General features: G+C 38.1%; 1 protein-coding gene across 1 annotated transcript in view; it reads right to left on the reverse strand.

The window, feature by feature from the left end:
- Window positions 1–13,302, reverse strand: part of tmtc2b (transmembrane O-mannosyltransferase targeting cadherins 2b) — a 184,260-nt gene that overhangs the window by 80,566 nt on the left and 90,392 nt on the right. The window contains exon 2 of the mRNA XM_022679614.2: window positions 12,579–13,155. Within this exon, the coding sequence (XP_022535335.2) occupies window positions 12,579–13,155 (577 nt within the window). The remainder of the gene's footprint in view (window positions 1–12,578; window positions 13,156–13,302) is intronic.

Below are 13,302 nucleotides of genomic sequence, written 5' to 3' on the forward strand. Positions count from 1 at the left end.
AGACAGAGCTCCGGGGTGAGTTACACACACACACACACACACACACACACACTGCTAAACACGGGCAAGAGAACAACACAGGTAACTAATAATAACATACTGAAGGGGAGAAATCTTACAAATTATAATAATGATAATTAATTTCACTACTCAACACTAATAGCAATTAAAAAAACAGTATCTAAAGGTCATGCACGGTACATGTATCCCACCTATACAACACACATAGCCTACTCTACTAACTATTACCCATATTATTATAGAGATGTGGTTTAATAATGTAGCAATATAATAAAATATTGCACATTAATTATGTATTATTATTATTTAAAGCGACAATATGTAATTACAGAGTTTTGGGGATTTAGAGACCTCTCTGGTGAGAATGTGTAACTGCACAGATCATGTAAAAGACTATTTATATATAAGGTTAATATGAATAAATTGCTGTATGAAATTTTTTGCTTTTTTTTTTTTTTTTTGTTCATCGATATATATACTGTTAAAATCAGACCACTTTGATTTTAGACTAAATATATTTAAATACTTCAGGAAACAGATACCTTTAATTAGAAATGTGTTCCCTCCTAACACAGGAATACTACTGCAATTCTTTTTAATTTAAAATAATAACATGTTAGGGCCACTACTTATTATTCAGTTATTAAGATTATATAACCTATTTATTGTAATTATGTCCACTAAATAAGGTACTTGTAGAATAAGTAGCTAATGTTTAATATCTCCAATTAAAATAGTATATAATAAATAAACACATTTATGAGCATGGTGAACTGATGTATGGTTCCAAATATATATATATATATATATATATATATATATATATATATATATATATATATATATATATATACACAGTCCTGTGCTATCTCTTGAACTGCATATCAGATCAGATAAAATCAGATTATCAGATAAATATCTGTAGATCTTTTGTCTCATATTCATCTTTTAATGTCAAACCCACTGTAAATATACAGATCTTAGGGGACTTAACAGGTAAGCATGGTGGTGGTAGTATAAACAGGCTCTGGTGCTGCCAGTGGAATGGGTACATTCAATTTGCGGACACAACTGGATGTTCCAAGAAGACAGTGACCCCCAAAACCCACGTTATTGCGAAGACATTACCACTGTCTTCAGGTCCATTAGGTACATACCCCATAACTCTTCTGAAAATTCATAAACTGTTCAGTGTGCAACACACATTTATTAAATTAAAAATATCACAAAATCCTCTGTCAGCAAAAATGGTTTATTCTTGTTTCCATCTCATAACAGACTTTAAATTAAATTCAGGATTTAAAAGTCTACAGGCTCACTTTAACTCCAGCCTCCGAGCATCACTTTATCAATTTCTCTCCTGTGAAATGTTTACTCACACAAGAACAGTAAACAACTCCCCCTGTATTTCGCATCTCCAGGCAGCATTCTTTGTCACAGCGCTCCTCAAAACCTCCACTTTAATAGCTAACCAACAATGTTATTTGCAGTGTGGAAAAACTGTGAAATTGCCAAGTCCTCAGGAAAGCCATTTTACTGCATGCTGCTAATGAACACTCATTGTGAGCTCATATTGAAAAGCAGTGGTGTGCTCGCCAAGATAGGTGTGTTAATTTTATCTGACTTCAGTATCTGTTATTGAAAATGAGCCTATTAACCAGTTCCACACACTAAATGAGCTAATAAAAGGCATTTTTTCCACATAAAGATAAACTGACTACACCACAAATACGTAATAGCTGCCAGCCATGTAGAATTCTGTAGAGAGTAGCAGTGGACTAAACTGGTGGAAGATGAGACATATCTTTTAAATATGGCATCTTTAAAATGGCAAATGTACAGGGTTATTGCCAACAGTCAGAAGCTAATCAAACAGAAGTATCACCGTGTAAAATGTAACTTTTTATAGTTTAATAATTTATAAGTTTTATATTATCATGGATTGAGAGGCTGCAATCCAAGAATAAAAACTCTCCTGCAAAACTGAATCCTTTGAGCTCAACTAAACTTTAGAGCTGGACTCATGAACAAAGAAAAATATGCTGGATGAAAGTTAAAAGAGGGTCAGATAAAAGAAAGATTGAGTTGTTTGGCCAAAATGATCAGAGGCATGTTTGAAAGAGTATAAGTGGTGGCGACGGTTGAACCAAGAACACTGTACCAGCTGTTAAGCTTGGTGGTGGTAGCATCATGCTCATGTAATTTAGGAACATAACATGTAAATCTATTCATTGTAAAACACGAAGGAGACATGCAAGATTTAAATTAAAAAAAAAAAATCAAATATTGGGAAAAAAAAGGTAAGAATAAAGTGGCATCAAACAATTAAACAATATAACTATGGATAAATCATAGGATTAAATCTATTTTGATTATCAGAAGATAAAGGGCAACGGCAGAAATATTTCCTGGCATCAATTAGTGAAATGAAAAGACATTGTTAACACTTTGAGAAATGAATCATGAGGGGAAATGATCTGAGAGGACACACTAATGAGAGAGTTAGTCAAGCTGACAGTTCATTGTCTAATTACACAAAACTGGAATGTGTAAATGATAATCTTTACAGAAGCGCATGATTACAGTGTGAAGGACAAAATATATGATGAGCTTAAAGGATTGGGGGGAAAAAGGACTGAAGGAGAAGTTTTCTTGGAAGATATATTATTATTATTATTATTAAAGTGAGGATGATAGCTAAGCTGACAACTAATTATCTAATTAAATGACATTAGTATAGGGAAATGTAAATCACTGCAGGAGCACTTGTGTGTGGTAATCATTAATCAGGATAGAAATAGAATTGGAAGCTCTCAAAGGATATATTAACACACACACACAATGCTATTCTAGCTGACAGCTAATTGTCTAATTAAACACAATCAATATAAGCTAAAGCTAATCACTACAGCACAATGTGCACACAGGCCTATGTGTATGTGTATGGTAATAAGGGAATGAGCAGTGAATGAAGGGAATGAACAGTGAATAAGTGGTAATCCAAACCTTGTGAGCAGGCCTACCAATAGCTGAGCTTGTATAGAGGATTTTAATGAGTGAGCAATGACCAAAAACATCCTAGTGCTCCACTAGAGCTCTCCATAAAACTCCCTCCAGAGCTTTAGAGATGCCAGCTAGCAAAAGAGACCAGACCATGACTCTCTGTTCTCTCAACATGTGCTAATAGCCCCAACTTTCTCTTTCTCTTTCGTTTTCATGTTTGTGCACATGTACAGGTAAACCGTGAAATAGAATACACTTCATAAATATAATTACTGAATTTCTTTTTTGAGTGATAGTGCTGTATGGATCAGAAAAGCTGCTTTATTATTTTCTTATCTTAGCAATGGCTTGATTACTGTCACTGCAGCTCTCAGACCTCTAATTCTTCTCTTCACTGATGAAACTGAGACTTAATCCAAGTTAGGCTAAGCTAAAGGTGTTGAGCTAAACATGTGGGTCAGCCAGACGTGACTCTTCCTGTACCTGTTTTCTCCAGTTTTTAGGAGCCCTTTGAATGTGCAGATAACAGTTCTCACCGCTTTCTGGCTTCACTTGCAGTTTCTCCAAAGAAAAGACTTCTAATTTAAATAGTTACAGAGTTATCTGTGTTTCTGTGTGTAAACACTGCAGTAGAGAGTGCAGTAACACAGTGTTCCAGCACTGCTTTACTAAATTTGACTTCTTTAAATTGACTTTTTTTGTATCTATTTCCAAACCTCAGAATGTTTCCAATGCTACAGTGCTTGTTGTTGTCGACCAATAACCTATTTCCTCATTTTTCTCTAACATATTTTCTCATTTTTTTGACATTATACATTTTGTTCAGTTAGTTTTTTTGTGGTTTCTCTGTGGTTACTTTGCAACTGACTGAAAATACTTTGTAGAGATGTTTTAAAATTTAATGAAACAAAGATATTTTTTTTTCTCACAATGACTTAAGGCACGTTTATTTATTTATTTAATAGTTTATTTAACAGGGACAGTGTACATGAATTAACATTACTGTAAATGCACCAGAATTAGCCTAAAGGCTATGTTTCATCCGCTGTCCCTGGACAGATCTTGAAATTGTCTACTTTGAAGGAATAAGGGTAATTGATTCAACCCGGAGACCAATAATTTAGTTGCAAACAGAAAAAGGTATGCACTTCTCTGTTTTTTTGCAAATGAACTTTTCTTGTTGACTATAGCATTTATTCAGCTTGCTGGTGTGATGGTGGTGGTAGCATTAATTTGCACAAAGCGACTGAATTAATGAAGAAGGAAGAATTCTGCTAAATTCTTTGGGATAAACTCAAACTTTTAGCATAATGGATCAAACTTGGACAAAATTGGGTACTGTAACAAGACAATGACCCCAAACATACATTTTCAAAGGTGGTTGCGGAATGAATAAACCAGACTAACTTTAATTCCAACATTAAGTCCTGACTTTCTAAAAAAATGTGGTCTGTGCTTTCGTCAAGTCCATGCACAGGAAACCAACACATTTATTTAAAATTCTATCTATTTTGTGATTCACTCTATGCAACACAGCTCATCACATACGCAACACGCTTGTTAGTGGTGAGAGAGGCGTAGTGGAGCGTAGCCAGTCTGAGGGAAACAAAAACAACAGTAACTGGTTTTGACGCTGGGCACGGCTATCAGGCTATCATTATGATGGCGAGAGAGCAGAGGTGTGAAGAATAGCGGGATCGGCCATTAGACGCAGACACACACAAAAGCATTAGCATCTGAATGCCTGCATGGACAAATTGGCCAAAAACAGTACTGGGTTTAAAGCAGGGAGCGTGGGTGGAGGGTGGGGGGGGGGTGAAAGAATAGCACTACCTCTAACAAACCATTAACGTTACAGCACAATGAAATGTGGCAGAGTTTCTCTTGGGCGAGGGTGACTGCAACACATTAATTGCCTTTTTAACATTGTCCCTGGGTTAATGTTAAAGCTGGCACATACAATACCTACAGTGGGACTGTCACTATAGCTTTTCTTCCCAAAACCAGATACTTAGACATTCATGTCCATGTTCAGTTTCATTTCATTTATGTTAAACTGCAATAATGCCCAGCTCTACTATTCTGTATACACACAAAAAACACTGTGGACCACATCAACTAATAAAACTCTCCACCTCACCATCAGTCCTTTAACATGTAAAAATGCAGCTGGACCCAGTAAATGGACCCAATCCCACAGTGTACCCATTCTCACCCATTAGCAGGCTGGCTGGCTTGGCCACACTTGGCTGACTGACATTTAGCTAATCCCTGGAAGTGCTGGGATGAATTACTCAGTCCACACTGACTCTGAGGAAATGGACATAGAAGCCTTGGTTGTGATTAATCCCCTGTAGTGTTTAGCTGCGTTGGATACTGCCTATTAATGGCCTAATAAACATGCTATGCTTAAATAAGAGTGCTTAAGCAAGCACGTTTACTCATATCTCTGCTGCAGGGTACACTACATATATGACACTTATTTTTTTTGGCATCGCTGCACACAGAGAATTGGGTCCCAGGAAGTGATATACTGTCACAGTATACACTACTATAATCAGGGCTGCAATGATTAGTTGATACAAACGATAATGTTGATTTTTTTTTTATTTGTTAACTACAAATTGCATTGTTGACTAATCGTTAATTTGTAGCAGTACTGCACAAAGCGCAATGGGAAATTTGAGACATTTAAATGCATTTTAAATCTCATGTTCAGCTGTTTCTATAATTTTCAGAAATGGAGGACAAGGCAGAACTAATCGTTGACTAATCGACCAATCGAGAAAAAAAAATCATCAGATTAGTAGACTACCAAAATAATCATTAGTTGTAGCCCTAAATATTATATTTTGTAAAAAAAAAACTGACAAATACGGTTGTTCCTCCTACAAAAAAAAAAAAAAAATCTGACAACCAACTGAGCTATAAAAGGGGGCAATTCCAGAACCTCAACACTGTTACATAACAGTCTTAACTCTTTTATTTATGTAGGTTTATTGCAGGCAACTTTAGGAGAATACGGTGTTGTCGATGCTGGAGAGCAGCATAGCGATCAGCAGGGGATACTGGTTGAAATGTAAACCAAACCTTGACCTTTGCCAGTGTTTGCAGGAATGGAAAGCCACCAAGACAATCAGAGACCAAAAAGCAAATGCTAGTATTTAGCATCTGTTCTCTCAGTTGTTCCATGCCTCAAAGACAAACTGGACTACCACAGCTGAACCAAACTGGAACTAAACACACATCATCAGTAAGACTTTAGAAATCTAAATCCAAGGGATTTTTTATGGGTGAGGATAAATGCTTACAAGCTACAATCTCTTTAGCTTGAAAGGGACAATGAGAGGAAAGCAAAACCATAAACTAAGATCTGGAAATACTAACAGTGTAGAACTATGCTATGGTAGGTAGTTCATGAACAAACAATTGATTGAATGAATGAATGAATGAATGAATGAATGAATGAATGAATGACTGCCACACTTAATGCTTTTCTAGAACCCAAGGACTCAACACTCACTGGTGAAAAGCGACAGCCACCTGCACACAACATACTGGAAATGACTATGCACCTGAAGGACTGCATCAAGCACCAAGGGCACTGACCCAAGACTGAGACCTAATATCCATTTTTGAGCATACAGATGTACACATATCCATACATACACATACTCATACCCATGCTTATATATTTACAGCTCTGGAAAAATAAGATACTGCTTAAAAATGATTTTCTTAGATTTTACCGAATTAAAAACCTCTGGAATATAATCAAGAGGAAGATGGATGATCTCATATCATTAAACCAAGCTGAACTGCTTGAATTTTTGCACCAGGAGTGGCATAAAGTTATTCAAAAGCAGTGTGTAAGACTGGTGGAGGAGAACATGCCAAGATGCATGAAAACTGTGAACCAGGGTTAATCTAACAAATATTGATTTTTGAAGACTTAATACATTTTATGCATATGAACTTGTTTTCTTTGCATTATCTTTGCATATTTTTTGTTTTTTCAGCCATTTCTCATTTTCTGCAAATAAATGCTCTAAATGACAATATTTTTTTTTTTTAGAATTTGTGAGAAATGTTGTGCATGGTTTATAGAATAAAACAACGATGTTTATTTTACTCAAACATATACCTATAAAAAGCAAAATCAGAAAAACTGATTAAGAAACTGAAGTGGTCTCTTAATTTTAAGTTCATTTTTTCAGAGCTGTATATAAATATACACCAACCAAGGCAATTTAAAGCAACCATGATCACCATGTTTTTAGACGGACTGAGGAAATCAGAGTATATCTGGTCACATAGAAAACATTGGAATTCCACCCAGAGAAGGACTTGAACCCAAGACCCCAGCACTGGAAAGAGTACATTCTAATCCAGCCATTAAAATGAGAGCTCATCTTTTTTTGCAGGCAAAATAACAGAGTGATTTGCTGGTCTTTTACAATTTGTACATCAAAAAACAACTTACAATAAATCTAAATGCACTATTTGGCACATTTAAGGCCAGCCCATGATTTATCATTTGCATATTACAACATAGCAAAGACTGATATACAAACACTGTCTCAAGTAAAAGTTATCATCCTGAGCTGAAGACACCTACTTCACTTACTACAGACATTACAACACTGATTTGCAGTGAACACATCTCTCCAGCATAATGTAATGGACCTCCAACCATAATCAGATAAGAGCTTCCTTCTACAAACAGCACCCATTTATATAAATGTCCTGCTCTGACAGGAGAACATTAACATGGCCTTCAGCTACTGGAGCTATTCACACATTTATACTGTTATATGTGCTGCCATGTAAAATCAGAGCACAGTGAAATATGAATAAACCTGTTTACTATGAGCTCCTGACAGCTGTGCCTTCACACCTCAATGCTTTGTTTCCAGCATTCAATCAGGAAACATTTAGTCTGGATCTTCTTCAGTCCTCTAGAGGAGCCCTCGCCCACGGAGCCGCGGGGTGTTCTCCATCTCCCTGGTCAACCCACCCAGCTTTCAACACGGGGCTTATCACAGAAGTGCAGTCTGGAAGACGATGCATTAGTGTCGCCTGGTTTGAGGATCAGAGACGTTGGGGAAAGCTTAAACGTTAACATGGTAATTCAGGCTTTCCCCTCATATCCGCTTTACACGCCGCCTCCGTGAGTCAGGCCAACACAGTCTCTCCTCAAGCATGAAAATCTGGAATTATTTGCCTCTGACTAAGTGCTAATCCCACTGAACTGCTCTGCAGGGTGACAGCAACGTGAAGACTTGGGTGGGTCCTGCGCTGGAGTGTGTATGAAGTATATGAAGCCTGCTTACCGTAAGCTAGCACACAGCTTTGGGACAAGACTACAAACATTAACTATGAAAGACTGCATTGACAGAGGAGCACTGATGACTATGTGTTCATAGGAAACCATTGGAACTAGCTACTAACTATTACAAAATCAAATGTAGGTATTAAAAAAATATCAACTACTTTTATCAAATTTTATATCAATATTATTCAACTGGTGTTGAAATAGAACTTATATACAGCTCTGGAAAAAAAATAAGAGACCTTTTAAAAACAAAATACTTTAATTTTACCAAATTGAAACCTCTGGAAAATAACCTAGAGGAAGATGGATGATCACAAGCCATCAAACCAAGCTGAACTGCTTGAATTTCTGCACCAGGAGTGGCATAAAGTTATCCAAAAGCAGTGTGTAAGACTGGTGGAGGAGAACATGGCAAAGTGCATGAAAACTGTGATTAAAAACCAGGATTATTCCACCAAATATTGATTTCTGAACTCTTAAAACTTTATGAATATGAACTTGTTTTATTTGCATTATCTGAGGTCTGAAAGCTCTGCATCTTTTTTGTTATTTCAGGCATTTCTCATTTTCTTCAAATAAATGCTCTAAATGAATATATTTTGATTTATAATTTGGGAGAAATGTTTTCTTTGTAGTTTATAGAATAAAACAACAATGTTCATTTTACTCAAACATAAACCTATAAATAGCAAAATCAAATAAACTCATTCAGAAACTAAAGTGGTGTCTTAATTTTTTCCAAAGCTATATATAGTGTACTGCTTGATTTAACAGGGTGAAAGACTACAGCAGCAGTAAAAATTGTGAGCAGAGGAGAGGAAACGATATTTAAAATAACACAAGTGCAATATCAAGAGCTAAAAAAAAATGATAATGTTTATGTCTACTTAATATTATATGATACAGAACAAGGTTACTAGCAACTATTTAGCAGCAACATCACAGTAACCACCCAGAAACCATTAAGCAAAATGACAACAAATATCTGAATACCATCTCAAACACCTAGCAACAATATACAACAATATATCTGCATGTCTCATGTTAAACGGAAACCATCTTGACTACCAGAGCAACCAGATATAGTTCATTTTCATTAACCTGCACCTTTATTCTATATACTGCTTCAAATGGCTGAAGCACAGGACTGAGAGCACATCACGCACACATTTCCATCACTATCTGGAGACGTAATTCTGCATCACCGAGTCACAAATCCCCCTCTAACCTCTAGTCACAGTTGTGCAGACGTCATGTTTAATTCTGCAGACTGACTGGGGGTCAGTTAAGCCGCAAAGTCTTGACGGTGGATGTTAAACGCTACTGACAGGCTCTGGCTGAGGAGAACATTTGCTGTGATGGTCAGAAAAGAGCTTTATTCTGAAGGCGAACTGCATCACTTTGTAAAATCTATTTATTTCCATTGATTTAAAGAGCTTGGCCCTCTTTCTGCTCCTCCCCCCACACTGACTGCAGACACTGCTTCTGCTTATGATTGATCACTGGTCTAATTAGTTTCTCATCTAAACAAAATACATCAACGTCATGATGACTTATTATTAGAGGTCCATTTGTCTCAAGCTATTTGTGATGTAGTTAAACCATTTCAGACCATTAGCACACCATTCTCAGGTCTATTAGTGCTACTACTGAGCAAATTCTGCAGTTATTATAGAGAGCTGCTGCGGTAATCAGATTCACTGTAAACCATGATATAAAAAAAATGATTTTTATCATTCAGAAGTACTGGTTGCTTATATCACAGTGAATAACCAATTTTAACACTGCTGGGCTTAGCAGTTTCAACAAGCTGTTAGCATTGCGGCAAACTCACTATTATAGGCTTCAAAACTGCAGGTTCGAATTAACCTTCAGAAAATTCTACAATTTCTTTTCTCTTTTTTTTTTATCCCATTTTCTCCCTAGTTTCTCCCACTACTACCACTATCACTAGTGATGCCCCAACAACAGGAGGGTGAAGACTAGCACATGCCTCCTCCGATACACGTATTTGAACTGCTAGTTGAACTGCTGCTGATGCAGCATTGCCGAGTAGAATCACAGCGCGCTCGGAGGAAAGTGCTGCGACTCGGTTTCGATACATCAGCTCACAGACGCCTTGTGCTTTGTCCTTGTCCCTTTGGAGTGATGTGGAAAGAGAGCACCATCTAAACACCCAGAGAGAACAAGGCCAACGGTTCTCTCTCGGGGCTCCGGCAGCTGATGGCAAGCTGCATGAGCGGGATTCGAACCAGCAATCTCCCAATCATAGTGGCATCGCCTTAGCCCACCCGCAATTGTTTCTAATATTGTTCTATATTGTTTTGCTTCTCTACTGAATATTTAAAACTTAAAACTAAATAAAACTTTAACATTTATTTTGTTGCTGACGTATATTTTCTGTGATCTGTCATATCACCAAGAATATCATTAGTGTAGAAGTACCCTGCATATTGTGATATTATTTATATAATTTTATCATATTGCTCACCTCTAAATACCTTGTGAGAATCTCATAGCACTGAAACTCTTCTATCATAGGCTCTTTAAAGAGCGTGTTTGCAGAATAAAGCATTTAGCAGCGAGACGGTGTGAATAAACAGAGATTTTGCTTGTTTATAAGAGCAGAATGGGTCAGTAGAGCTTACACAGTTGACACTGAGTCTTACTACTGTGACTGGAGAAAGAAAACAGAGCCTCTAATGAAGCACAAGCCTGCACCGAAGGCCTTATGCAACTGCAAATACTCCGCCCCTTTTATAAGAAAACACAAATAGCATTGGCCAGTTGCACGTAAACAAAGCCAGCTCCAAGCGTTCCCTTAGCTTGCCCTCTGCTCTTGTATATTTTCGTAGCACTTCGAAGGGAAAAAACTTGGGTTCATACAGGATCACTCAGCTGAATACACAGCGGAGCTGTTTTCCACATTTCATCCTAATGAAAAGCAAACAAAACACACACATACACACCCACTGAGTCCGCACACATATCAGCTTTCCAGTTATGGGTCACAGAGCACTCATGAAATGATGGGAGCACAGGAAATGACAACATGGGATAAAACATAAAAAGCGTCAGCCGCAACTAACCATTATTCCTATAAACATTTCTGGATTTCTTTTTTTTTTTTTTTTTTTTTGGTGATTCACATCGAAAAATAGAAACCACACAGACCACTCAAGGTCTGACATCATTTTGTAGCCATGGTCATGTTCATATTCATATTATAAAGCTCTATAACTGAAACTGAATGGCATAAAAAATAGATGCAATCTAAATACTTTTGGTTTTGCCCACATGCGCTAATGTTTTAATTAATTCTGAAGTCATTAACAATTTGGAAACACGCTGCATGCATGCTAGAAGCAGCAGAAGAAGCTCTTTTAGTACTGGTGTTTAGTTTGGTGTATTTATCCTAATATTAGTGTTTTAATGAGGAAATTTATGAGAGTTAGAACTCTCTGATTTCAGCAGAGTAAATGCCTCCTGAGACTTTGGCTATATGTAACATATAACAAATACATACTTTCGTATTCTTCACACTATAAGGCACATCGTATTATAAGGTGCATCAATGAGCGTCTATTTTCTGGTTTAATTTCATACATAAGATGCACCGGATTACAATGTGCATTTTAAGAGGCACTATATGGAACTTTTAATTTAGGAGGTCTCGCCGCTGAGTGGTGGTGAGGGGTTTACTTAGCCAAGCTAAGTAATCAAAACTGTAATAAAAAAGACTTTCTTTTAAAGTCAAACGAGTGCTGGAGGTTAATCTACACAGATTTCTCTTCTGAAACATGTTTATTTAGGTGAGTAAAGCGCTTTTGTTTATTTACAGTAAGCTTAGATTCCCAAATTTCTCCAGCACTAAGGCTGGAGCATTAGCAGCTAACTGCTAGTGGTTAACAACTAATGCTGCCTGACAGAGCTAAACTTAGACATCCTGAGTGCTCCAGTAAGCCAGGGCGATATTAGCTAGAGGTTTGTCCCACGTACCTTGTTTTAACACGGTAAACATGCTGACTACAGTTTGATATGTTCACCTCTGAACGGTTATCGGACTTAGGAGCAGGCTGCAGGCCAATAAAACTCTATTCTGAATGGGGAAATAGCAAGTGGCCATAACATTCGAAATTTAGGAGGTTAAATTAAGAAGAAGTTTCTTTCATTAAAAGCCATGTGAACATTGTGCGTACAATACTCAGCAATTAATTACCTTATAGAAGATTCCTGGAAGCTGCTTAAGGCTCATCCTGTGGAAGACGAACACGTCGTACGCGGCCGCTACAGCCAGCACGGTGACGCCCTGCTCCTTCCACAGCATGCTGCAGGCAGAGCAGGCTAGACTGCCCAGGAACCATGCCCAGCACTGGCCCCAGGCCCCCTCAGCCCGCAGGGTGCAGTGGCATACGTAGCAGCGCAGCGCCAGCAGAAAGAAAAGCGCGGCTCCCACATCTGCCCTGCCCACGATGCCGGCCACCGCCTCCGTGTGGACAGGGTGGGAGGCGAAGAGCAGGCCGGCCAGCAGCCTCCAGCATCCCCGTCCCAGCAGCGCACCCGCCAGGCTAGAGAACAGCGCAGTCACCGCACAGTGCAGCACCACGTTCACAAGGTGATAGCTCCACGGCTCCAGACCCCCCACAGCGTAGTTCAGGCGAAAGGAGAGCGTGCAGAGCGGCCGGTAGGACTTGTGGCTGCCGCTGTGGGTGAGCAGCGTTCCCCAGAAGTCGTCGTAGAAGACGTTGACCCAGGGCGTCTCGGGGAGAAGGTCCTGGTTGGTTTTGATTGCCCGGCTGTGAAAGAAACAGAGAGAAGGTTGAGTACTCTTCAGTGAGGATGTCTATATTTTACGTAAAATACAAATATTAGAGCTAATCAACGTACAATCTCGATACACATGATCACAGTCAAAATGCATCAGTAGCAGTCCCTTAACTTAT

The sequence above is a fragment of the Astyanax mexicanus genome, chromosome 9 (genome assembly GCF_023375975.1).
Source record: "Astyanax mexicanus isolate ESR-SI-001 chromosome 9, AstMex3_surface, whole genome shotgun sequence".
In the NCBI taxonomy this organism is placed as follows: Eukaryota; Metazoa; Chordata; class Actinopteri; order Characiformes; family Acestrorhamphidae; genus Astyanax; species Astyanax mexicanus.